This window comes from Hypomesus transpacificus, chromosome 8, assembly GCF_021917145.1.
Source record: "Hypomesus transpacificus isolate Combined female chromosome 8, fHypTra1, whole genome shotgun sequence".
Lineage (NCBI taxonomy): Eukaryota > Metazoa > Chordata > Actinopteri > Osmeriformes > Osmeridae > Hypomesus > Hypomesus transpacificus.
In genome coordinates, this window is record NC_061067.1 from 1,848,893 (window position 1) to 1,874,732 (window position 25,840).

At 51.8% G+C, this 25,840-nt stretch overlaps 2 protein-coding genes across 2 annotated transcripts in view; one reads left to right on the forward strand and one right to left on the reverse strand.

Annotated features, from left to right (window-relative positions):
* Positions 1-3,054: 3,054 nt before the first annotated feature.
* Positions 3,055-9,294, reverse strand: aoc1 (amine oxidase copper containing 1). Its single transcript, XM_047023334.1, has 5 exons — positions 9,157-9,294; positions 5,746-7,287; positions 5,055-5,343; positions 4,712-4,844; positions 3,055-4,361 (listed from the first exon to the last, which is right to left on the reverse strand). Exons 2-5 carry the CDS (start codon positions 7,277-7,279, stop codon positions 4,092-4,094), a joined length of 2,226 nt encoding a protein of 741 aa, XP_046879290.1. The 5' UTR covers positions 7,280-7,287; positions 9,157-9,294; the 3' UTR covers positions 3,055-4,091.
* A 2,823-nt stretch (positions 9,295-12,117) lies between these two features.
* sspo (SCO-spondin) overlaps positions 12,118-25,840 on the forward strand; it is a 67,248-nt gene continuing 53,525 nt past the window's right edge. The window contains 22 exon segments of the mRNA XM_047024158.1: positions 12,118-12,170; positions 12,561-12,770; positions 13,064-13,146; positions 13,552-13,722; positions 14,142-14,365; positions 14,797-14,899; positions 15,103-15,261; positions 15,437-15,522; positions 15,813-15,938; positions 16,889-17,049; positions 17,213-17,452; positions 17,726-17,867; positions 18,092-18,218; positions 18,477-18,649; positions 19,408-19,644; positions 19,823-19,988; positions 20,149-20,395; positions 22,704-22,902; positions 23,131-23,225; positions 24,540-24,796; positions 25,105-25,239; positions 25,388-25,590. Of these exon segments, the coding sequence (XP_046880114.1) occupies positions 12,118-12,170; positions 12,561-12,770; positions 13,064-13,146; positions 13,552-13,722; positions 14,142-14,365; positions 14,797-14,899; positions 15,103-15,261; positions 15,437-15,522; positions 15,813-15,938; positions 16,889-17,049; positions 17,213-17,452; positions 17,726-17,867; positions 18,092-18,218; positions 18,477-18,649; positions 19,408-19,644; positions 19,823-19,988; positions 20,149-20,395; positions 22,704-22,902; positions 23,131-23,225; positions 24,540-24,796; positions 25,105-25,239; positions 25,388-25,590 (3,597 nt within the window).

The following is a 25,840-nucleotide window of genomic DNA, read 5'->3' on the forward strand; positions in this document are numbered from 1 at the left end:
GCATGATGCTGTAAAATGGATCAAAACAACCGTTGAGCGACAGGGCTTAGAATGCCTCAAAAGGGCTCAAACCATCTACATGTTTCCTCGTTTACCAAAGGTCTGCCCCCCTGGTACGCCTTCCTCCCCCCACCCTCCTCTTCGTTGCCCCCGCCCCCCGTTGCCCCTGACCCATCCCACCCCCATCCCCCTGTTTCCCCTGACCTCCCACTCCATCCAGCAACACCTAGCCCTTGGCTGAGTGCATAGCTGGGTTTGACCATGAGAGCTTCAGTGTGGCCTGATCCATGAGTCACCTCTCCCTTTACAGCCGTGACACTAGTGATTCCACAGAACTACACCCCCGCCGGCATGGACACCGTGGCCTACATTACATGTGAAGAGTTTCGCTTTTATCTTCTTAATCACCCTTTCAATCACGTCTTAAAGCAGCACCGATCTGATATCCTCACCGTAAACGTGTTGCTGTGTTTGAGAATACTATGTACAGTATAAAATAATGTACATTATATTTACATACTACAATAATTATAATCTATAATATGCAACCATAGGGCTTATTCCTGTGTGGTGATTGAAGAACCGCTGCTCTTACGAGGTACTTCAGAGCAGCAGCACAGACCAGGGTCTGGTTCTTCTCTCCCCCGCGAGCGTGGGACCGGTCGGGGCTTTGTCTCAGCTGCTGCTGGGGGGTTATTTTGAGAGGGGTACAAAGAGGCCTGGGATGGTTAGCATACCAGCAGAGACAGACTGCCCAGCCCAGCCCTGCCCTGCCCTGCCCTAGCCCTGCCCTAGCCCTGCCCTGCCCTAGCCCTAGCCCTGCCCCAGCCCTGCCCCAGCCCTGCCCAGCCCTGCCCAGCCCTGCCCAGCCCTGCCCTAGCCCTAGCCCAGCCCAGCCCAGCCCAGCCCAGCCCTGCCCTGCCCTGCCCTAGCCCTGCCCTAGCCCTGCCCTGCCCTAGCCCTAGCCCTGCCCTAGCCCTGCCCTGCCCTAGCCCTAGCCCTGCCCTAGCCCTGCCCTGCCCTAGCCCTAGCCCTGCCCTAGCCCTGCAGCTTTGGAGTTCTGGGCCTGACCCTATCCCCCCCCCCCCCTCCATCCCCCAACCTACCCCTCTCCACGGTGTTGACCTCAAGCTCTCTCTCCTACTCTCTCACGCTGACGTGATTATTTCTAACTTGCACTCATGGAAGAGGGGCTCACTCCATGGGCTAAGGCCATACCGCAGCGGCCTGGGTTCAAATCCAGCCCTGGGCCCTCTGCTGCATGTCATACTCCCTCCCCTGCCTATCCCGTCTCTCGATACTTTAAACATATTATGAAGGCTGACATGCTCCCAAAAATATCTTTAATTCAACAATTCGGAGTCAGATGGCTGAGCGGTGAGGGAGTCAGGCTAGTAATCAGAAGGTTGCCGGATCGATTCCCCACCGTGCCACATGACGTTGTGTCCTTGGGCAAGGCACAAGGGAATGTCCCTGTACTTACTGTAAGTCGAGCGTCTGCTAAATGATTAAATGTAAATGTAAACAATTGAATGAATCGCAACATGTCCATTTCTGGCCAATAGATGGCAGTGCAAGCCATTACAATGTTTTACAACTATCTTGATTATCTCTCTCTCTCTCTCTGTGTCTCTCGCTGTGTCTCTCTGTGTGTGTCTGTCTCTGTGTTTGTCTCTCTCTCTCTGTCTCTCTCTGTGTCTGTCTCTGTCTGTCTGTCTGAAGTGGCCTGATCCCCTGGTCTCAAACACTTGAGGACCTGCATGTATTCAAAGTAAAAGTCCAAGTATATCACAACCATGAAACAGAACATAAAACGTGATAGTTTATTTTTCCCGTTAGTTCTAGATGATTGAAATGGGGATGTGACACCAGATGTTAGTTGTTCTTTCAAGCTTCAGTGTCACTTCCATACATGAGTCATCTTGACCAATTCAGATTCACAGAATGACTCCAATGAACCAGTCCTTTGTAAACTTGTCATCGTAGAGCGGGATCTATCTTGGGCTTATGATTAAAAGGTGTGCGGTCACAACTATGCCTTAGCTCGGCAGTCAAATATTGAATCCTGTTTGGATTAGCTAACATGCTACCGATATGAAGAGCTTCTTCTAAAATGACATTAAAGAGTGGGTGTGCATTTGGCGTGTGGAGTAAAAACCCAAATACAAATTATATACGCATCATATCATATTTAGCTACAAGAAACTAAAGTTGATCTACTTTTATCACACTAGTGGGCAAAAGTTTTAAGCCTCCAGAGCTAACTTTTATCTAGTTATTTTTTCTCAACCCTTAAGATCACACTCTTGTGTTTGTAACTGTAGGTAATATTAGACCAGTTTTAGGCCCTTTCCTTTGCTCTCTAAGGAAAATGAAGAAAAAATTACAGTTATAGTTTTTACTTCATTTTTGCTTGTCTTCTGCAGTCTAATGGATAAACAGTCATGGAAAAGTGTCTTCTTTCATTTGGTCCAATGGTGAATGATTTGTCTTAGCCCACTTACATTGATTTGATCAATCCTTAGGTACTGTACATTAGCCCATGGCCAATACTGGGTTGTAAAGCAGAACTTTGGGTGTGATCTTGGTCCCTATGGGCTGTCTGTAAGGAGACAAGCTCTCCATGATTACCATGGTAAAGTGAAAAGAATGTTGATTATGCGTAAAGGAACGTTAGCTTCCTGTTTTTACCATATTTTCTAGCTCAGTCCTCAGCTATGTCCTGCATAGGTCGCATCGCGTCCCCATTTTGTACAATACACACTGTAAAATGTCAGCCCACACTTTTACAGGCGTGTCTTCTGATTGTAAAATGCCAGACAACAATCGTCAGCTAGATTCCTGGTGCCCTGCTATCTTATTACTGCTGTTGACTATTTGCCGTCCTTTGTGCAGCTGCACTGTCCAGTCTGCCTTCATCATTGGAACACCAGCCTTCTGCCTTTTTCTCATATGCTGTTGGATTCAATATGTTAAATCGATATAATTTCATATTTAGTTGATTACACACACACACCTGATCAAATTATAGTATGTAAAAAGACACAATTCGACTCTCGTGCCCTATTACAAAGGTTTGTCAGTTTGTATTTATTGTATATAATTGAGAACATAATGCAAATTGTAGAGAACACTGCAGTGGTAGGAGCAGAACACACAGGACACAGAACCACAGGGCAAACACGGTTGTAGAATGTTCTACTCCCCCACGCGTTCCACAGGGTGGAGTTGCCCTGGGCGACGGTGCAGGTGAGTTCTGGACTGTTTGCAGGGAAGGATCTGGAATTGAGCTGTTTGCTCACTCAGTCCTGTCTTCTTCCCAGCAAAAAAACATTGTCGCAAAGCATGCTGGGAGCCAGGAGCTTGGCTCAGGGGGCGGATCCCCTTCATCCTACATCCTGGATGCTCGCCACAGTTAAACCTCGTCCATGGAGACTCCCCAGGGATTAGAGGCTCTGTCACCCCAAGCCTGGGTGTGTTTCGGGGTTGACATGACAACTATTGACAACAGTACCCTTTCTGATCTGATTAGGCTACAGCTACACGCACAAGAAGGGTCATTTAACAGCGCAAAACATAAATGTTGGATTATTTTGTCTAGTCATCGACAGGATGGGTAGGGTCAGTTATTATATTGTCTTTATCAAACACAATGGTAGAAGGGGAAAAAAATTACAGTATTGTTTGTTCTTATCTGATCACAGCTTAATACAAATTTAACTTTTAAGATATATCAAAATAAATGCACATTTAGCATACATTTTGTGGTGTTAGTACCTGCGTCCAAATACTTTATTCAAGTTGCGTGTGATTTAAGTTGAACGTCAGAGTTTCAGAGTTCTACACATGAACTTGTCACAGCTCAGGCAGCTTGGCCTCCTGTACCTTCCAGCCTCCACCTCCCAAGCACACGGGCAGTATCCGGCCATTCAGTCAACACTGAGCTACTGTTGTTTCTGCTTCGATTAATACTTGCTTTGATGTGGTGGCTAAATCTGATGTCTCAAACATATCGCGTTTAAGAAAAAGGGGGGGGGGGGGGGGGGGGGGGGGGATCTGATCACCAGTAACTTCAGGAAGTCCAACCGAGATTAAACACCTGCGTAGGTGCCGTTGTAGAAGAAAGGCTTGTCTGTTACACAGTTACCTATGACTTCCGGGGTCCATCTCTGGACCTGTGATGCTCCATTCTCGTCCTGGCGGACGATGACCGTGCTCCGGGACGCCAGGGACGGATCCTCGTCAAAGAAGTTGAACGGCCGGAGGAAGAAGCCCACAGAGTTGCCGGGCGTCGCCGTGTTGGGGATGTCCTCCGAGTGAGGCACGTGCAGGAACCCCACCGTTACCCAGGCAACCAGGTCCTGCACATGACAGGGTTAGGGTTTATGTTAGGCTAGGGTGAGGGTAAGAGCTAGGGTAAGCGTTAGGCTAGGGGTTAAGCTAACTCTGTCCTAACCATATTCTACACAGGAGACACCGCTAGATAATTTGGCTAACTTGCGTAAACAGAATGCTAACCTCTTGTCTAAAGAAGCAAGGGCGTAGGTTTAATTATACATTTAGATAATGGCAAATTTGTCTCCCCCTCTTTTTATTGAGAGAATTATGTCACATCAGTTATTTTAAAAACCTGTCCCACCCACATTTGAAAACAAACCTACGCCCTTGTAATGAGTTTAGGATGTTTGTTAGACAGGGCTGTGAGGCGGACCTGGTTAGTGATGTTTTCGTTGTTCTTGATGTAGTCCTCAAAGGACACCACCGGCTCCCAGGGGTCGTTCTGAGTGTAGATGCTGGTGCTGGTGGACTCACTGTCCTTGTGGCGCGTCACGGCCAGGGGATACCTGCAACGGGGGAGCACATGGTTCATCCTGGGCTGTAGGGCAAAACACATTCGGCCATGAGAGGAACACCCAATATTTGTCTGCTCTGACTGCCTGGTCCTCATGGCATGCGTTATGTCATGGCACTCTTCACGTGTAACAGACACTGAATGCTTGGTGAGGTCATGTGCGTTTCCCAGAGCCACAGGTGTGTTAACGGGTTGTGATTACCTGGCCCAGCTGATACCATTCTCCTCCTTCCAGCCGCGAGGCAGGACACTGTTGCCATGGGAGTTGAACTGGATGCGGAAGCCCTTCTTGTGACCCCACTTGTTCTCCTCGTTGGGGTTATAGAAGTGGACATAGCGAGGGAACTTCTTCCCGAAGCGGAAGGCGGCGCTCCGCTCTGTCTGATGCTGGGTTTTGTGGAGCCTTGACTGGACTATGGAGTGTTTTGGGCTCCATGGGTTGGTGAAGTTCTCGAATTTCAGGTTCATGGACTCAAGGCTGTTCTCACGGCCTGGGTGGAAACAGGGTGAGGTTGTGGTGTTGTCGGTTAGGTCGTTTTATTTACATTACAGAGATTAAAGTTGCAAATCTTATTTCTCAGCTTTACTTTGTGTTGAAATGTGATTGTTCTTCCTGCTTTAGTAGGAGGACAAACTGGCCCTGATCCTGAGGTCTACTTGTGATTTATGGCACAGACTGGACTTAAAGTATCACTTTTATTGGGCTATTAACCTGCCAGTTGTTTTGCAATATCAATGATTTACCTATGGGTGCAGGAGAGGCAACAGTCATGTAATGTTAGGCCACAGTGGTAAAGTTCACTTCCAGAGTTTTCTAAATAGCTAAAAGTAGCCTGTGTTTACAGGTATATGTTCCAAACGTAATCACAGCCAAGCATGCAAGTAAAACTCACCGGCAATATCCAGATCCACTTTATAATGGATGAGGTGTGTGTGCAGGTTGCCCAGTACGTAGTTATAAACCTTGGTGCCGTAGTGGAGTCCGTTGGGAGTGAAGAAGGTGGCGTGGATGTAACCTGTGGCGCTAACCCTGGACTCCATCACTCCGTTCTGGTAGAAGAGGAAGTCCCAGATGTAGTCGTAGTTGTAGACGGTGGAGGTGGTCCTCAGCACCAGCACATGGTTCTCCAGGCCTCCGTAGAAGTTGTAGCCCCCGTTGAAGTTGCTGTTGAAGTGCCTCCTCAGGGGCGTTGCCGTGGTCATCTCGAACACGCACAGGGCATTGCGATACCTCACCGGTTTGTCCGTGTCATAGTAGTGATACAAGTCTACGAAGGTGGAAATTTCCGGACAGTCAATGCCGGGAGCCAGCTCGTAGCTCAAGGTGCCCATGGACCATCCCGCGTCAATGTACTTGGTCTGCATGGCAGCGGGGGTGTCGCCCGAGTAGAAGGCGATGGCTTCCTGAAGGCTGACCTCGTAGGCGATCCGCTCCCCGTTGAAGCGCAGGTCGAAGATCTGAAGGCCTGCGGAGGAACGTACTCTGTAGGCAAACGACCAGCCAGCGTATTCTACAAAGTTCCCATCGATGTTGTAGCGATGGCCCTGTGGTTCCACCAGCTTGGGACCGTGGATGTTGGAGGCCGTGTTGCTGTGACCACGAGGAATGTAGGTGGAAAAGAGGTCGTCTTTGTCATGGTCAGGAAGCCTGGCCTTCTCAACTGTCCCCTCGTCATATTGCTTCACTAGTTCCTCCACGCTGTCAAAGTACTGGCTGTTGTACCAGACCTTCTCCACAGTCCACATCTTCGGGTCCAGATCTCTGTGGTTGATCAGAACCTCAAAGCCCACCGGGTGGATGAAGTAGCCCTCCACGAACTTCTGCAGCATTACCCAGGATCTTCTCTCGCCAGGCTCCAGCCCACGAGGAGCGATGTCTGAGAAGGTCAAGCAACGGTCGGTGCAGTTTGTGAAGGAGAAGCCGTCAGTTGTCTCCAGCAGGAGCTGATGTGCCTTGGAGGTGATCTCCTGCAGGATAGCGATGAGGTGCTCATACTCCACGAAGCTGATGGGCCGTGATTCAAACCGGATGGGTCTGTCACCCTTGAATGTCTTCAAAGTGTGCGACGTGGGGAAGGGCAGAGGACTAACGATATACTCTGTGATGTTTGGCTGGGCTTTGTCTCCAAACTGGACCACCACCCGGGCCTGTCTCTGGGGCTTGGCCTGACCGCGGTCCAGTGCCCTCAGGGCCTCATGCTTTCTGGGAAGGTGGAGCTCTATCAGCAAGATGCTGTTCTTCTTCAGGGCCTTGTCCCTTGCTAGCGTCAGCCCCAGCTCACTGCTGTGCATGTAGTCTCTGACGGCCCGCATCTCTCGTGGCGTGAGGTCTGCGAAGATGGCTGCTCCATGGTGAGCCCACTCCCGTCCTCTGGAGGCAGCGCAGGCCCCCAGACACGCCAGCAGCAGCAGGAAGCAGAGCCTCATGGTTGCGTCTGCAGGGACACAAGCAGCAAATGTGTGGAGGTGTACAGTGTAGCTCAAGGGACCCGTGTCGACTTAACTGAAGTTACGTACTCGTAATAATCAGTCTAATCTTAAGTAGTGAATTCTATGAAAGTAGAGCAGATCAGATAACATGAGGTTCAATCATTTGCAATATGCTACAATATGCCAATGTTCACAAATAACAAATATAGCAAATCACAGTTACTTTGGTCGGCTTGAAGAAGGGTAGAGTCAATTGTTTTGTTATCGTCCAACGAAAATAGAACAACGGAATCTTTCGTCAAAGTTCCGGGCGCTCAGTGAATTTGCAGGTTGAGAGGAATAATTTAGAAATGACGCGTTCACTTCAGTTTAATTCCTACGAACAAGCAGGGAGTGATTGTTCATCTTGGGTTTTACAATCCAAGAAATTTGGGGTATCCCTTTTTGAGGGTGAACTTTTCATTGGTCAGTTTGCTTGACTGGGCATTGACCTGAGATAAAATAGGTGTGAAGTGGTCGGTAGATTGAAGTCAATATTTCAAATGTCCATGGAATGCTTAAATTTCAAAATATAACAATACAACATTCAGAAATAGGGAATTGGGGAACACCAGGTATGGCATCAGCTCCTTTGAGGCTTATCCAGATAGTGGCATTGTATGAGACGTCATATAATGCAATTAGTCGTCCTGGTGATCAGTACTGTGTCTTACTGAGTGAATCAGAAATGGTTGTTTTGGTGGTTTGACTCTCTGCTATACATACATATGGAAGTCCCCCAACACTCCCTTCAATCTCCCCCACAGCTGCTGAAGTCTACTCCCCTCATATTTCGAACCCTCCCCCCCTCCCCCTCTCCTCCGTCTTGTTTTACTGCTCAGTCTTGGCTGTGTACTCTGGCTACTAACAGTATGGAACAACGTCAGCACAGCAGGGATCCCCTGCCCATGTTTATCCTTTCCCTCGTTATGTTTACTCATGCTTGTCCAGCATGTCCCACTTCTGGTGTTCTACGCCAGTGAGATCTGCCCTGCGATGGGAGGACCCGCTATGCCATTCTCCTTCTGATGTTATAACACGTTTATGGAACATGGTGTTCTACGCCAGTGAGATCTGCCCTGCGATGGGAGGACCCGCTATGCCATTCTCCTTCTGATGTTATAACACGTTTATGGAACATGGTGTTCTACGCCAGTGAGATCTGCCCTGCGATGGGAGGACCCGCTATGCCATTCTCCTTCTGATGTTATAACACGTTTATGGAACATGGTGTTCTACGCCAGTGAGATCTGCCCTGCGATGGGAGGACCCGCTATGCCATTCTCCTTCTGATGTTATAACACGTTTATGGAACATGGTGTTCTACGCCAGTGAGATCTGCCCTGCGATGGGAGGACCCGCTATGCCATTCTCCTTCTGATGTTATAACACGTTTATGGAACATGGTGTTCTACGCCAGTGAGATCTGCCCTGCGATGGGAGGACCCGCTATGCCATTCTCCTTCTGATGTTATAACACGTTTATGGAACATGGTGTTCTACGCCAGTGAGATCTGCCCTGCGATGGGAGGACCCGCTATGCCATTCTCCTTCTGATGTTATAACACGTTTATGGAACATGGTGTTCTACGCCAGTGAGATCTGCCCTGCGATGGGAGGACCCGCTATGCCATTCTCCTTCTGGTGTTCTACGCCAGTGAGATCTGCCCTGCGATGGGAGGACCCGCTATGCCATTCTCCTTCTGATGTTATAACACGTTTATGTAACATGGAACAATGTTGTTTGCGCTCTTGTGGAATGCAGAAATAGGAGGCAGTCGTTCATTGAGAAATTAAACGTTTGTATGATGTGTGGAGCAAAGAAACGCACGTACCTATGTTATGCACTTCAGATATGTGAAGAGTCCTTCAGCATTCAGCCCTGGCTTTGTCCTGCACAGCACAGATGTATTCCTCCCCTGGCTGCTCCAAGGAATGAAACCAGTCTGATAAAACAAGCTCAAGACACTGCTTGTATTTAACATCCTACATCACTGCAAGGGCACGTGGTCAACTGTGGGTTGTAAAAGTGTTGCAATCTCAGGTGCAATATACACAGGATGAACTCTCCATGTTAAAATCACACAGGAACCGAATACAGTGGTCATTCTAAACCATGTTCTCACAAGATTTATGCTGACTAATGACTGATAACTTAAGGTGCTAGTGTTTGTCCTGTGTGAGATAAGGCTAATGGAAAGGAGTAGGTACTGTAAAGTCTTTAAACCATTTGACAACAAGTTTGGACTTTTTGTTAAATCACTGATTTAACTTTTTTTTTGTTATATTACAGAAATGTTACGTAGTTCTGAGGTGAAAGGCAAACATGTATTTTTTGATGTGATCTCTGGATAACTTTAGTTTACACTCATGCTATCTCGGACGATCAACTCCTATTAATGTTTGAAGGCTTGCAATAAACCTCGCTAGCTACTGACAAACTTTGCCCTTTAATTTCCTTTGTTTTCTGTGTCATTGTGAATGTGAAATAGGTAATATCAAATCATAAAAATAACTTCAAAGTGAACTAAATCAAAGTTTCACCACTTGAGACGTGGAAAGGACCTCATACTGTAAAGCTGTGATTGCACTTTAGTCCTTCACCTTTCTGATGTGCAGCTATTTACATTACATTTACATTACATTTACATGTATTCATTTAGCAGATACTTTTATCCAAAGCGACTTCCAAGAGAAAGATTTACAAAAGTGCATAGGTCACTGATCATATCAATGAGATAGCCCCAAAACATTGTGGGGAGCCAAAACATGAAGCATACATTGTGAAAAGCAAATAAGTGCCAGTGAGAAGAACCATAATTGCATGTAGTTAAACAAGTTACAAATTAAACAACATGAACCTCAAAAAGTGCAAGAGTGTACCTGTAGAAAAAGCAAGCAACAATAAGATAATTCACAGCGAGTACAAGAAGTTAAATCAGTTACAACTAACCAACAAGAGCAACAAGTCCCTCAATAAGAGTCATTGTGTTCCTGGAGGAAACTAGCATCAGGTCCAGGTCCGTTTGCTTGAGTAGCTTTTTGTCTGATTGGATCTTTTAAACTGCGACACTGCAACAGCGCCAACAGTAAACTTACAAATGTAAGTGTACAGATATTTCCAGCTGGAGCAATTTCCCTGAAATGACTGTTTATGTGTATTAAATTAACTGTGCATAGAAGGAACTGTTGCTAATGAGTCTGGCAAGTCCACATGCGGAAGTAGAGAGCACCTTAATACAGATGTGCTTTGTAGCATTAGGTACTTTCCCAAAACTGGCTTGGTTCTGATTTCTCCTGGAGTTGTGAATGCTGGCTGAACGCTGCTGGCGGCAGCTGTGTTTGAGCTCCTCTGCTCTGGGGTCAAGGGTCAGCCCGGAAATGTTGGTTGGACTAAAAGACTCTGAAAGAGGGTCCTGCTGTTGACACGCTACTTTGATTAAACGCCCCCGTCATCCTTCCCGAAAAGCCTCTCTTTATAGGATTAGAGGAAGAGCACAAACACTTCTCTGGTCGTGCTGGACGAGGCTGCTCCCCCCTGGTCTGTGTGTTCCCCTCACTCACACACTCTCTCTCTCTCTCTCACACACACACTCACATACACTCTCTCACGCACACTCACATACACTCTCTTCCACATGCACACAGATACACACACTCTCACAAACACATACACTGACACAAAAGTACACACAAACACATGCTCACAAACACACTCACACACACACACAGTCATCAACACACACACCAACCCTCTGCTCTATTCAGTCCATGACCTGCTGTGCTGCTGCATGTCCTACCATTGGACGACATGGGGCCTGCGTTCCAGCCCAGGTGACCAATAGCAGGTCTCGCAGCTGTGCCCTGTAGCTTCTCAGCCAATAGCAGGAGTCTCAGATGGCGCCGCATGCCCTGGGAATCCCCCCCGACCCTTAAAACCAGCAGACAGGCACTCCCACCGTCCATAACGCCGCAGACCGCCTACCTGAAAACTCGTACAACACGAGAGAGACAACGCAAAAGAAGCAGAGAGAAGAGAGGATTTGCTGGTAACAGAAAAGGTGATCGTGTTCTAGAGAGTCACATCATCAACCTGTCACGACCTGCCTGAACCTTCTTTCAGGATCGACCTGAAGCCTGACTTCCTGAACCTTCTACCAGGATCGACCTGAAGCCTGACTTCCTGAACCTTCTACTAGGATCGACCTGAAGCCTGACTTCCTGAACCTTCTACCAGGATCGACCTGAAGCCTGACTTTCTGAACCTTCTACCAGGATCGACCCAAAGCCTGACTTCCTGAACCTTCTACCAGGATCGACCTGAAGCCTGACTTCCCACGTGAGGATGTTGATCTTTTCCTGTCAGTTCTCGTTCTTCTCCTTTATTAGATCTTTAGAAGTTTTTATTTTTACTTTTTTCTTTCCTCACAGCTTCGTTGTTTTCCCTCTCAAGGATTTGATTTAAACTAATGCTAACTTGGATTATTGATTGATATTGATATTAGATTATTGGTCGACAGAGTGTGACAAAGTAGGAGTGATGTGTTAGCTGTGAGTAGAGAATAGGGTTTCTACAGAAGAGCTTTTGAATTATGTGGACAGAGAGAAGTTGTTCGTCTCTGCTTAGGTAAGGGTCAGAGATTGTGCTCATGTATGGATATCTTGTTTTCTCCCTCTCTCTATCCCTCTCTCTCCCTCTCTCTCTCCCCCTCTCTCTCCCTCTCTCTCTCTCTCTCTCTCTCTCTCTCTCCCTCTCTCTCTTTTTCCCTCTCACAGAGTCGGCCGTAGCAGGAACCATGTGGGCTGTGCTACTGTCTTTGACTGGACTGAGTCTGGTGATGGGAATAAGGTACGTTCTAGAGCTTTCCGAGGAAAGATCATGGATAAAAGGAGTCCTGTTATCTATCTGAGTCCTGATTAACCTCTCAGCACTTCCACCATAAACTAATCCAGCTCTCTAATCAGCACTCTCAGGCATTCAATACAGTAATTCCTCTGTAATCAGCGCTGTAACATCTACAATCAACAATACCACCTGCTGCTCTGTCAGATTCTGATGCAAATACAAATCAAGGACTATTTATACGTCTCTGTGGATAAAAGCGTAACTAGATGTAATGATCATATTAATTAGTAATGATATATACCTTTACCTGATGCTTTTATCCCAAACGGCGTACTGAAGGGGATCTAAACCTCCGAGCTCCTGATCCCTTAAAGGTGTGAATGTTTCCTCCAGACACTGGTGTGAGCGCACGGTGGAGGACAGAGAGGAGCGCGTGCTGACCCCCCGTCTGCAGAGGGAGGTGGAGTGTTCCCAGGTGTACCAGTACGACTCTCAGGGCTGGAGACTGGACCTGGACCGCATGCGCCACCAGCACGGGGGGGACGACGGCATTGCACTGTACTACAGACACCAGGGCCCTGGGGCCACCTGCTACTTATACAAGTAAGGGGGGACCGGCGGTATTTTTGTATAGGCCAGTGCTTTTGCAAACAATCTTATAGTATTTGGGTTTTACGTCGATTTTTCCATTCACAGATGAGTCTTTCAATGATCTGATGTATGTCTGCTGCTGCTAACAAGCTGCTGTGAGGTGCAGTGGAAGTGTGTGTGGTCTGAGGGATAATGGTGTGTGTTGGGTGTGTGGTGTGAGTGGTAATGGTGTGTGTTGGGTGTGAGGGGTAATGGTGTGTGTTGGGTGTTGGGTGTGAGGGGTAATGGTGTGTGTTGGGTGCCAGACCCCCCCAGATGCAGAGCCAGCAGGTGAACCGGACGGTCCAGGGCTGCTGTGAGGGCTGGAGTGGACCTCACTGCTCGCAGGGTGAGGACAGCTTATCATCCTGTCACCTGCTGTTTACCTGGTTACCATTTCTTTCCATCTTCACTACATCTAAATTAAGGAAGAGCTTCAACACTGTGTTTTCCTCCCCCCATCTCTGGTCCTGCCCCCTGCCTGCCTCCCTGCCCCCTGCGTGCCCCCTGCCTAACTGCCTGCCTCCCTGCCTGCCCCCTGCCTCCCTGCCTGCCCCCTGCCTGCCCCCTGCCTCCCTGCCTGCCCCCTGCCTGCCCCCTGCCTCCCTGCCTGCCCCCTGCCTGCCTCCCTGCCCCCTGCGTGCCCCCTGCCAACCCTGCCTGCCCCCTGCCTCCCTGCCTGCCCCCTGCCTGCCCCCTGCCTCCCTGCCTGCCTGCCTGCCCCCCTGCCTGCTTGCTTCCCTGCTCTCCCCAGGTGTGGGAGTGAGGGGACAGTGTTACTCCACCTGGAGCTGTGATGACTTCCCCGGGGTGCAGAACTCCTCCCTGATGCCCCTGGAGCAGTGCTGCGGAACACTGTGGGGGCTGAGCTGGAGGAACGCATCCGACCAGACCTGCCTGTCCTGCAGCTACACCTTCCTGCCTGGTCAGTAATGTAGCTACACCCTCCTGCCTGGTCAGTAATGCAGCTACACCCTCCTGCCTGGTCAGTACTGTAGCTACACCCTCCTGCCTGGTCAGTAATGCAGCTACACCCTCCTGCCTGGTCAGTAATGCAGCTACACCCTCCTGCCTGGTCAGTAATGCAGCTACACCCTCCTGCCTGGTCAGTACTGTAGCTACACCCTCCTGCCTGGTCAGTAATGTAGCTACACCCTACAATACGATGCAAAACATTAAAATCTAAAAACCAAACAGGGAGTGTCTTTCTCGTGAACTTTCCACTAGCTTTAGCTCAGCAGTGTCAGTGTGGAGATGTGGAGATGTGCAGAGAGCAGACCTGACTGTAGGCGTAGCGATGACACTGGCCCAGCCGGTTCACTCTGCGTGTCTCCCCCCCCCCAGACGCCCGGTCCTCCCCCCTGGTGAGGGGGGGGCTGCTGAGGAGCTCCCGGGCCCCGCAGGGGGCGGCCACCTGTCTGAGCTGGGGCGGGGCACACTACCGTACGTTTGACAGGAAGCCCTTCCACTTCCGGGGCACCTGCACCTACGTGCTGTCCTCCTCCAGCGACGGCACCTGGACTGTGTACATCAACACTGTGTGTGACTCCAGGGGAGACTGCAGCAAGGTAGCACACCTGTTTTGACTGTTTTTAAAACTATTGCTTTTTTGGTGTCATGTTGTGAGTGAAAAATATGTTTAAAAAGAAGAGTTTCAAAAGGTTTGACAAATATTTTCGAAAAGAAAAACTACGTTTTGAAAGGTTGAAAAAATAATTTCTCAAAAATGTTTCACAAACAATGTTTTGCATAATTGATGACTACTTGATGAGGACTTTACTGTACTCTGCTGTACTCTACTATACTCTACTGTACTCTACTGTACTCTATTGTACTCCGCTTTACTCTGTTCTATGTTTCTCTGTTCTTTCCTCTCATTTCAGTGTGTGAAAAACACGTTTCGAAAGGATGAAAAAATATTTTCCCCCAAAATGTTAAAAAAATGTATATATATATAATTATTTTTTCCTTTTCCTCCCCTGTTCCCTCGCTCCGTCAGGCCCTGAGGATGATGCTGGGACTAGACCTCGTCTCCATTCACCTGCGAAACCTGACGCTCAACGGCTTGCTGGTTCCTCAAGGGGAACCTCTCTTTCAAAATGGTGGGCCTACTCTTCACCTTTTTACACACAAGCTCAGAAGTTCAGAATATCAAGTCACACTTCACTGCAGCCTTCTAACTCATTTGTTGAGACTAAAGTATCACCTGCTTACATTTAAGGGTACTAAGTCAGTCGATGAATATGATCATTTGATTGGCTAGCCTACGTGTAGCAAAGACCAATGACAGCCGTGTTCTCTCCAGGCGTGAGCGTCCATTGGCTGGGGGACTTTGTGTTTGTGGAGAGTGGTCTTGGTGTCCGGATAAAGTTCGACATGAGGAACACCGTGTACCTGACGGTGACCGCAGAACACCTGACCACCACTAGGGGACTTTGTGGAGTCTACAACAACAAGCCAGATGGTACGTTAACAAACAAACAAACCACCAAACGGTTATCCTGGTCTAACTCATTTTTCTGGGCTGTCTGTGGTTTCCTCAAATCATACATTTCTCCAGACCTTGATTCAGTTTCTTTCACTGGTTGGTGTAAACTCAGTGTCTTTATTCCAGCCTGTTGATCCATGTGTGTTGGCAGATGACTTCAGCAGCAGGTCTGGAGTCGTGTCCCAGTTTGCCGCCAGCTTCGGTAACTCCTGGAGAGTATCTGACCAGCACACAGAGGTAGGCCCCCTGTTCTGTCTGGCCTTCCTGGGCATACATGGTAGCATCTTTTCATTTATTAACCTTGTGTTAACCATGTGTTAACCATGTGTTAACCACTAGTAACCATGTATTAACTGTGTATTAACCATGTATTAACTGTGTATTAACCATGTATTAACCATGTATTAACCATGTGTTAACCATGTATTAACCATGTGTTAACCATGTGTTAACCACTAGTAACCATGTAATAACCGTATATGAACCATGTTTGACCCTCGTATGGACCTGTGCTGTGCCTGTACCAGGGCTGCAGTGATGCAGCAGAGTTGGGGCACAGCTGTGATGCAGCGGGGGACGGCAGGCTGCGGGGATCCGCTGAGGCTGTCTGCCACCGGCTGCTGGAGAGCCCCTTTACACGCTGCCACCAGTGGGTGAGCCTCTCATCGCCACCTTGGACCCTTCCACACCCCTCTCACCCCACCTTGGACCCTTCCACACCCCCACCTCCACTTAGACTGCAGTTCTTGGAAGCGTTCCAGAGGCCAGAGGCAATAAAATACTTGGAACTTGTTTTCGTAACACGTTTATGAGTGGTTCCTGGGTAAATGATTAATGACTGTTATTTCTTGAGGAATAAGCAGGCCAATGACAATGAATGGACTTCATCTGTTCTTAAAACCAGGAGCCAGTGAACCTTCCGGGTTGTCTAACCTCCCTGGTGCTGGGTCAGCCTGGTGCTGGGTCAGCCTGGTGCTGGGTCAGTGGGTCAGCCTGGTGCTGGGTCAGGGGGTCAGCCTGGTGCTGGGTCAGCCTGGTGCTGGGTCAGGGGGTCAGCCTGGTGCTGGGTCACTGGGTCAGCCTGGTGCTGGGTCAGTGGGTCAGCCTGGTGCTGGGTCAGTGGGTCAGCCTGGTGCTGGGTCACTGGGTCAGCCTGGTGCTGGGTCAGCCTGGTGCTGGGTCAGCCTGGTGCTGGGTCAGCCTGGTGCTGGGTCAGTGGGTCAGCCTGGTGCTGGGTCAGCCTGGTGCTGGGTCAGGGGGTCAGCCTGGTGCTGGGTCAGGGGGTCAGCCTGGTGCTGGGTCACTGGGTCAGCCTGGTGCTGGGTCAGTGGGTCAGCCTGGTGCTGGGTCACTGGGTCAGCCTGGTGCTGGGTCAGCCTGGTGCTGGGTCAGGGGGTCAGCCTGGTGCTGGGTCACTGGGTCAGCCTGGTGCTGGGTCAGCCTGGTGCTGGGTCAGGGGGTCAGCCTGGTGCTGGGTCAGGGGGTCAGCCTGGTGCTGGGTCACTGGGTCAGCCTGGTGCTGGGTCAGGGGGTCAGCCTGGTGCTGGGTCCCCCTGGTCCCTGTAGATGGTGGTGGGCTGATGGTGTTGTCTGTCCTGTCCAGGTGGACCCGGAGGAGTATGTGGACACCTGCCTGTACCTGTACTGCAGCCTGGGGCCCAGGGAGAGGGACAACTCCACATGTGACACGCTGGCCAGCTACGCTCGCGAGTGTGCCCAGCACCATGTGATTATCAGCTGGAGAGGAGCACAGCTGTGTGGTAGGCACCCAACACTTCCTGGTCTAGAACCCAACACTTCCTGGTCTAACACCCAACACTTCCTGGTCCAACACCCAACACTTCCTGGTCTAACACCCAACACTTCCTGGTCTGCAGATGGTACCTAAGAACAACTCTAATCCAGACTTATCCCCCCCCCCAGAGAGAGTGTGTCCGAGGGAACAGCTGTTCTCCGACTGTGTGTCCTCCTGCCCTCCCACCTGCTTGTCCCCCCAGCCCCCCTCCGGGGCGGGGCAGTGCAGGGAGGAGTGTGTGGGGGGGTGTGAGTGTCCCCCGGGCCGGTACCTCCACCAGGGGGCGTGTCTGAGGAAGGAGGACTGTCCCTGCTTCCATCGACGACGCACCTACCAGTCTGGAGACGCCATCCAGCAGAGGTGCAACACCTGGTGAGTCCCCGAAACCCCCCTGGTACCCCCCCCTGGTACCCCTCTGGTACCCCCCTGGTACCCCCCCCTGGTACCCCTCTGGTACCCTCCTCATACTGAACACTTTTAACTTTTCTTTGTCTTTTAACTGCTTTTTTGGGCAAAACAATTTGTTCTCATGCAGTCCACTCCTCCTCGTCTTCATTCTCTTTTCCTCCCCCCCCTCCTTCCCTTTGTTCCAACTTCCTCTGCCTTTCCCCCCCCCACTTTTCTTCCACCCCCCCCCCTCCCCAGTGTGTGCAGGGCCGGCCAGTGGCAGTGTTCGGGGGAGAGGTGTGAGGCCCAGTGCAGCCTGATGGGGGCGCTGCAGGTCTCCACCTTTGACAGGAAGAGGTACTCCATGCAGGGCGGGGCCTGCTCCTTCATCGCTGTGGAGGTGAGACACTAACCTGTCATCCACACACACCTCATCCACACACACACACACCTGTCATCCACACACACCTCATCCACACACACCTCATCCACACACACACACACCTGTCATCCACACACACCCCATCCATCCACCCCGCTGGAAAATAGCAGAGGAAATCTGACATACAGTAAAATTAAAATTGAAGAATAAGATTAAATAAGTGTGTGTGTGTGTGTGTGCAGGACTTTGTGGACAGGAAGCTGGAGGTGAGGGTGGGGTGTGGTGAGTGTGTGAGGAGGGAGGGTCAGGGCTGCCTCAGAGAGATGTCCATCACAGCCCTGCGCACCACCGTCACCATCACAGAGTCTGGTGAGCCTCACACAGCACGCCTGCTGCCTCCCTCTCTACCTTCCTCCCTCCCTCCCTCTCTACCTTCCTCCCTCCCTCCCTCCCTCTTTACCCCTCTCCCTTCCTCCCTCTCTACCTTCCTCCCTTCCTCCTTCTCTACCTTCCCCCCTCCCTCTCTACCATCCTACCTCCCTCCCTCCCTCTCTACCTCCCTCCCTCCCTCTCTACCCCCCTTCCGCCCTCCCTCATGTGTCCTCTCCTCCCCCTGCTTGTCCGTAGGTGCAGTGCTGCTAAACGGCCAGAAGGCGGCGCTGCCTGTGGAGACGGGAGACCTGGTGGTGAGCCGGCCGTCCTCCTCCTTCCTGCTGGTCCAGACCTTTGGGGCTCAGCTTCTCTGGCACCTGGACGGACCCCTGGCCCTCATCACCCTGCAGCCCGGCTTCTCACGCAAGGTACTGGACGACACTTTGGAGCTTGAAGGCAACTTGATGGTTTATTCATGCACAGGTGATACAGGAAGGCACAACAAGCTAACGATTCATAAGATACCACACATCACATAGATAAGATACCACACATTATATAGATAAGATACCACACATTATATAGATAAGATACCACACATTATATAGATAAGATACCACACATTATATAGATAAGATGCCACACATTATATAGATAAGATACCACACATTATATAGATAAGATGCCACACATTATATAGATAAGATACCACACATTATATAGATAAGATGCCACACATTATATAGTCTAAATGAGGAAGGTCCCCCTCCCTCCAATATTGCCACATCATCTTTCCATAGTGTGTTCCCTTTTCCATGATGTGATATGTTTTCAAGCTCCCAATTTCTAATGTCCGCTCGACCCCCTCTCTATGTTCCCTTTTCTCCTTCCTAGTTCCTAGGTGAACCCCAGTTCACTCCGTCTACCACGAGAACCAGCCCTCTTCTCTGGCTTATGTTCTAAGAGTTTCTTCTTCTAAACTTTGGCAATACCCCTATTGTATCGCCTATTGTATAACTCAGGAATGTGTTATTTCTTACTTGTGACATCTCTCTCTGAGACTAGTCATGAACATGATACAGCTGGAGCCCAGACCTCAGCCTTCTACCCTACGGCTGGACATCCCCATTGTTTTATGATCTGACCTAGAATCAACAGGTATTACAGTGTGTGTGTGTGTCCGTAGGTCCGAGGCCTGTGTGGCACCCTAACATGGAACCAGCTGGATGACTTCACTACCCCAGAGGGTGACGTGGAGACCAGCATTCCTGCCTTCGTGTCCAGGTTCTCCCTGGGGCCCTGCCTGCTGCCTGGGGGCCCGGGGGGCCCGGGGGGCCCAGAGCCCGACGCCTGCTCCTTCTTCAGCCAGAAGAGGCAACACGCTGAGCACGTCTGCTCCATCATACACAGCCCTGCCTTCCAGGTGGGTGTGCCTGTGTGAACAGGAAGCTGGTGGGGAGAGGTTGTTGCTAAGCGTATGTGTGTGAGGAGATGCAAACCTGCCTGTCTCAAGAACAGATCTGACATCCCCTCATCTCTCCCCCCTCCTCCCCCCTCCTCCCCCTCCTCCCCCCTCCTCCCCCCTCCCTGTGTTCTTGCAGCCCTGCCATGACGTGGTGGAGAGGGAGGCCTACATGCGAGTGTGTCTGGGGGAGGTGTGTGGCTGCTCCCCTCGGGGGCTCTGCCACTGTGCCGTCCTCACCGCCTACGCCCGCCACTGCGCCCAGGAGGAAGCGCCCGTCGCCTGGCGCAACCACACCTTCTGTCGTAAGAGTCCTCTTAGGGCTGGGCAGGGACTGGGAGGGGTTAGGGTCAGGGAGAGGAGCAGCAACAGGAGGGAGGGACACAGGCAGCAAAGTACAAAACAGTATAAGACTAGAAACATCAGTACTTCCTCACCTCACCTCTCCTCTGTCCCCCTTCCCAGCTGTGCAGTGTACAGGGGGCCAGGTCTACCAGGAGTGTGGCCGTGCGTGTGGCACCAGCTGTGCCGACCTCCAGCGGGCGGGCCGGTGTGTGGGGACCCCCCGGAGCTGTGTGCCAGGCTGCCAGTGCCCCCCAGGCCTGGCACAGGACCAGCAGGGCCAGTGTGTGCCCATCAGCATGTGCCCCTGCCGCCACGAAGACACCCTGTACCAGGCAGGCAGTGTCCTGCAGAAAGGCTGCAACACCTGGTAGGAACCTTGCAGGCTCTCTGAACCAGTCACACCTGGTAGGAACCCTGCAGGCTCTCTGAACCAGTCACACCTGGTAGGAACCCTGTAGGCTCTCTGAACCAGTCACACCTGGTAGGAACCCTGCAGGCTCTTTGAACCAGTCACACCTGGTAGGAACCCTGCAGGCTCTCTGAACCAGTCACACCTGGTAGGAACCCTGCAGGCTCTTTGAACCAGTCACACCTGGTAGGAACCCTGCAGGCTCTCTGAACCAGTCACACCTGGTAGGAACCTTGCAGGCTCTCTGAACCAGTCACACCTGGTAGGAAACCTGCAGGCTCTCTGAACCAGTCACACCTGGTAGGAACCCTGCAGGCTCTCTGAACCAGTCACACCTGGTAGGAACCCTGCAGCTCTCTGAACCAGTCACACCTGGTAGGAACCCTGCGGGCTCTTTGAACCAGTCACACCTGGTAGGAACCCTGCAGCTCTCTGAACCAGTCACACCTGGTAGGAAACCTGCAGGCTCTCTGAACCAGTCACACCTGGTAGGAACCCTGCAGGCTCTCTGAACCAGTCACACCTGGTAGGAACCCTGCAGACTCTTTGAACCAGTCACACCTGGAAGTACCAACACCTGTTCCTGCTCAGGCCACTGAGAAAGAAGGTGTTATCTGTTAGAGCTGTGCTGTGTTCAAACCCTGTGTTTCCACTGCAGCTCGTGTCTCAGATAAGACTCGGCCGGGGATACGATTTTTTTTTTCCGCTGTATTACTCATCAATCATCACGTTTTCCCCCCTGTGATTGTAGGCAAAGCTTGCATATGGGATTACGTCATTAGACACACACACGTGCGTGTTTGGTTATGAAGTGTGAGTATCTAGGGACCTACTCTGTGGTGTGAGGGACCTGCTCTGTGGTGTGAGGGCTCTGCTCTGTGGTGTGAGGGCCCTGCTCTGTGGTGTGAGGGACCTGCTCTGTGGTGTGAGGGACCTGCTCTGTGGTGTCGGGGCCCTGCTCTGTGGTGTGAGGGCTCTGCTCTGTGGTGTGAGGGACCTGCTCTGTGGTGTCGGGGCCCTGCTCTGTGGTGTCGGGGCCCTGCTCTGTGGTGTGAGGGCTCTGCTCTGTGGTGTGAGGGACCTGCTCTGTGATGCAGGGCCCTGCTCTGTGTTGCAGGGCCCTGCTCTGTGGTGTGAGGGACCTGCTCTGTGGTGTGAGGGACCTGCTCTGTGGTGTCGGGGCCCTGCTCTGTGGTGTGAGGGACCTGCTCTGTGGTGCAGGGCCCTGCTCTGTGGTGTGAGGGCTCTGCTCTGTGGTGTGAGGGACCTGCTCTGTGTTGCAGGGCCCTGCTCTGTGGTGTGAGGGCTCTGCTCTGTGGTGTGAGTGACCTGCTCTGTGGTGTGAGGGCTCTGCTCTGTGGTGTGAGAGACCTGATGAAATCACTCTATAGCTGCTTCCCTCCTGTCTCAGGATAGGTTGATTTCATTGTGTCTTTCCATCACGTGACCTCAAGGGATACACACCATCCTGACACAATCTCACATGAAACTGTGGGCTTGGACGTTCAAATCCCCCCGTCCCCGCAAATGTCGCTGTGGATGAAAGTGTGTCTTAAGTGATGAATTATTAACATATTATGCAGCAATTTACATCAAGGTTAAATGAACTACCATGTAACTACATATAGTAAAACAGTGTTGGTAGGTATTGGTATGTATATACATGGTAGTTACGTGTAATATGAATAAAACATTGCCCATTATTATTACAATAATTGCTGAATCATTCAAGTGTCTGTGTCCTGGGTGTGACTGTTCAGGCTACAGTGTTCTAACAACTCAATCTGTGGAAACAGTGAAGAAACGATGTTCTTAGCTGGTTTCATTGCTGTGTGATAATTTGGAATTTGGTTGAAAAACAAGCACATGCATCGAGAGTGTTGATTAAACTAGAGTCTCCTTTGCCCACTGTGTGTGTGTGTGTGTGTTTGTGTGTGTGTGTGTGTACAACAACTAGACTCTTAAACTGAGAGAGGACATTGCCACAGTCTCATTTAGTAACACAGTCATATCTCCTCAGAACGAAATGAGACTAACACACTCCTATCTCCTCAGAATGATACGAGACTGCTGTCTGGGTCAAGGTCTACTGAACTCACACACACACACAGACACACAAACACCTTGCTTACTTGGAGGTTTAATATGACCCTCTTGTCTAACCCTTTTCTTTACCTTATCTCTTTGGATGTGTGCTCTCCCCCCTCACCCCCCTCTTCCCCTTTCCCTCCCTCCCTCTCTCCCTCCCTCCCTCGCTCCTCTCCAGTGTCTGTACAGATGGAGTGTGGAACTGTACAGAGCAGGAGTGTGTGAGGGTGAACCAGTGTCCAGGATCTCTGGTCTACTCCCCCAGCTCGTGCCTCCGCACCTGCTCCAGCCTGGACTCCCCCGGCCCCCCTGGCCCCCCCGGGCCCTGTGCTGAGCCCCTGTCTGGCTGTGTCTGCCCCCAGGGTACTGTCCTCCTGGTGGGTGCCTCACTGAGCACACGCTTTGATCCCAAACCACATATGTATATTAAAGTATATATTAATAAATGACCAAATCCTGAGCCAGGATGCCCAGCTGAGGGTACTATAGGACTGGGGAGGGGTGTAGCTTAGTGGTTAGAGAATCTGAATCAGATCAAAAGGTCCCAGGTTCAAATCTTCCTCTGAGTGAGCCCAGTGTGACGTGACTGTGCCCCGCCCTCGCAGGGGGATCTCTGCGTGGCACCTGAGGACTGCCCCTGTCACCACAACGGACGTCAGTACCATAGCAACGACACCATCACCAAGGACTGCAACACATGGTAACCAGCACTGTTGGATCTACACACTTCTTGGTTCTACTGGATTTTTTATATGGAGACCAACACTAGTCATGCTACACTGACCTGCTATCCTGGCTGATCACCTGGTTACACACTGTCTCTCTACATTCATGCTGTCGTTTCTCCCTTCTTCCCTCCTTCCTTCCCTCCCTCCCTCCCTCCCTCCCTCCCTCCTTCCCTCCCTCCCTCCCTCCCTCCCTCCCTCCTTCCTTCCTTCCTTCCTTCCTTCCTTCCTTCCTTCCTTCCTTCCTTCCCTCCCTCCCTCCCTCCCTCCCTCCCTCCCTCCCTCCCTCGCTCCCTCGCTCCTCTCCTTTCCCTCCTTCCCTCCCTCCTTCCCTCCCTCCTTCCTTCCTTCCCTCCCTCCCTCCCTCCCTCCCTCCCTCCCTCCCTCCCTCCCTCCCTCCCTCCCTCCCTCCCTCCCTCCCTCCCTCCCTCCCTCCCTCCTTCCTTCCTTCCTTCCTTCCTTCCTTCCCTCCCTCCCTCCCTCCCTCCTTCCTTCCTTCCTTCCTTCCTTCCTTCCTTCCTTCCTTCCTTCCTTCCCTCCCTCCCTCCCTCCCTCCCTCCTCCCCTCCCTCCCTCCCTCCCTCCCTCCCTCCCTCCTTCCCTCCCTCCCTCCCTCCCTCCCTCCCTCCTTCCCTCCCTCCCTCCTTCCCTCCTTCCTTCCTTCCTTCCCTCCCTCCTTCCTTCCCTCCCTCCTTCCCTCCTTCCCTCCCTCCCTCCTTCCCTCCCTCCTTCCCTCCTTCCCTCCCTCCTTCCCTCCCTCCTTCCCTCCCTCCCTCCCTCCCTCCCTCCCTCCCTCCTTCCCTCCCTCCCTCCCTCCCTCCTTCCTTCCTTCCTTCCTTCCTTCCTTCCTTCCTTCCTTCCCTCCCTCCTTCCCTCCCTCCCTCCCTCCCTCCCTCCTTCCTTCCCTCCTTCCCTCCTTCCCTCCTTCCCTCCCTCCTTCCCTCCTTCCCTCCCTCCTTCCCTCCCTCCTTCCCTCCCTCCCTCCCTCCCTCCCTCCCTCCCTCCCTCCCTCCCTCCTTCCTTCCTTCCCTCCCTCCCTCCCTCCCTCCCTCCCTCCCTCCCTCCCCCCCTCCCTCCCTCCCTCCTTCCTTCCTTCCTTCCTTCCTTCCTTCCTTCCCTCCCTCCTTCCCTCCTTCCCTCCTTCCCTCCCTCCTTCCCTTCCTCCTTCCCTCCTTCCCTCCCTCCTTCCCTCCCTCCTTCCCTCCCTCCCTCCCTCCCTCCCTCCCTCCCTCCTTCCCTCCCTCCCTCCCTCCCTCCCTCCCTCCCTCCCTCCCTCCTCCCCTCCCTCAGCGTGTGTAAGGAGCGACGTTGGCACTGCGGTCAGACCGCGTGCGTCGGCACCTGCGTTGCCACGGGAGACCCTCACTACGTGACGTTCGACGGGCGGCACTTTTCGTTCCTGGGAGACTGCGAGTACGTGCTGGTGCAGGAGCGGGGGGGGCTGTTCAGCGTCACGGCCGAGAACGTGCCCTGCGGGAGCACTGGGGTCACCTGCACCAAGTCTGTCACCATGAGGGTGGGCAACACCGCCATCCACCTGCTACGAGGTGAGGAGGGGGGAGAGGGAGAGGGAGGGGGAGAGGGGGAGAGGGGGGGAGAGGGGGAGGGAGGGAGGGAGGGAGGAGGGAGAGGGAAGGAGGGAGGGAGGGAAGGAAGGAGGGAGGGAGAGAGGGAGAGGGGAGGAATTAGGGAGGGAGAAGGGAGGAGGGAGGGGATTCACAACCAGGGAGAAGCCAGGAGGAGGCTGAAACAGTGTGTTGACATTGATCCTAGTGAGGGTGACATTGTGAATACAGGTACACATCCATCTTTGTTATGTGTGTGTTGAGTGTGTGTTGTGTGTGTTGTGTTCCAGGCAAGGCAGTGACGGTGAACGGCCTGGAAGTGTCCCTCCCCATGTCGTACTCTGGCAGCGGGCTGAGCCTGGAGAGAGCAGGCCTCTTCCTTTCCCTGTCCTCTGGCCTGGGGGTCACCCTGCTCTGGGACGGAGGTGACACTCTCACACACACACTCACATGCGTACACACACACACACACACACACGCACCCACTCCAACTCACATCCATTCACACACACACAAATGCACACACTGGGTCAGTGAAACACACCCAGCTCCAGTAACCGTGTGTGTGTGTAGGCATGCGTGTGTACGTGCGCCTGGCCCCCCACCTGAGGGGCCGCGTGGGGGGGCTGTGTGGGAACTTCGACGGGGACACGGAGAACGACTTCACCACGCGGCAGGGCATCGTGGAGTCCACCGCTGAGCTGTTTGGAAACTCCTGGAAGGTCACGCCCTCCTGCCCCGATGTGGCCAATCAGGACCTCAGAGCCCCCTGCCTGGTGAGACACACACACAGAGAAACACCACACACACACAGAGAAACACCACACACACAGGGAAACACCACACACACAGAGAAACACCACACACACAGAGAAACACCACACACACAGGGAAACACCACACACACAGAGAAACACCACACACACACAGAGAAACACCACACACACAGGGAAACACCACACACAAACACATATCCATATACAGACACGCGTGCACAGCCCTGTGTGTCCTGTGTGCCTTGTGACC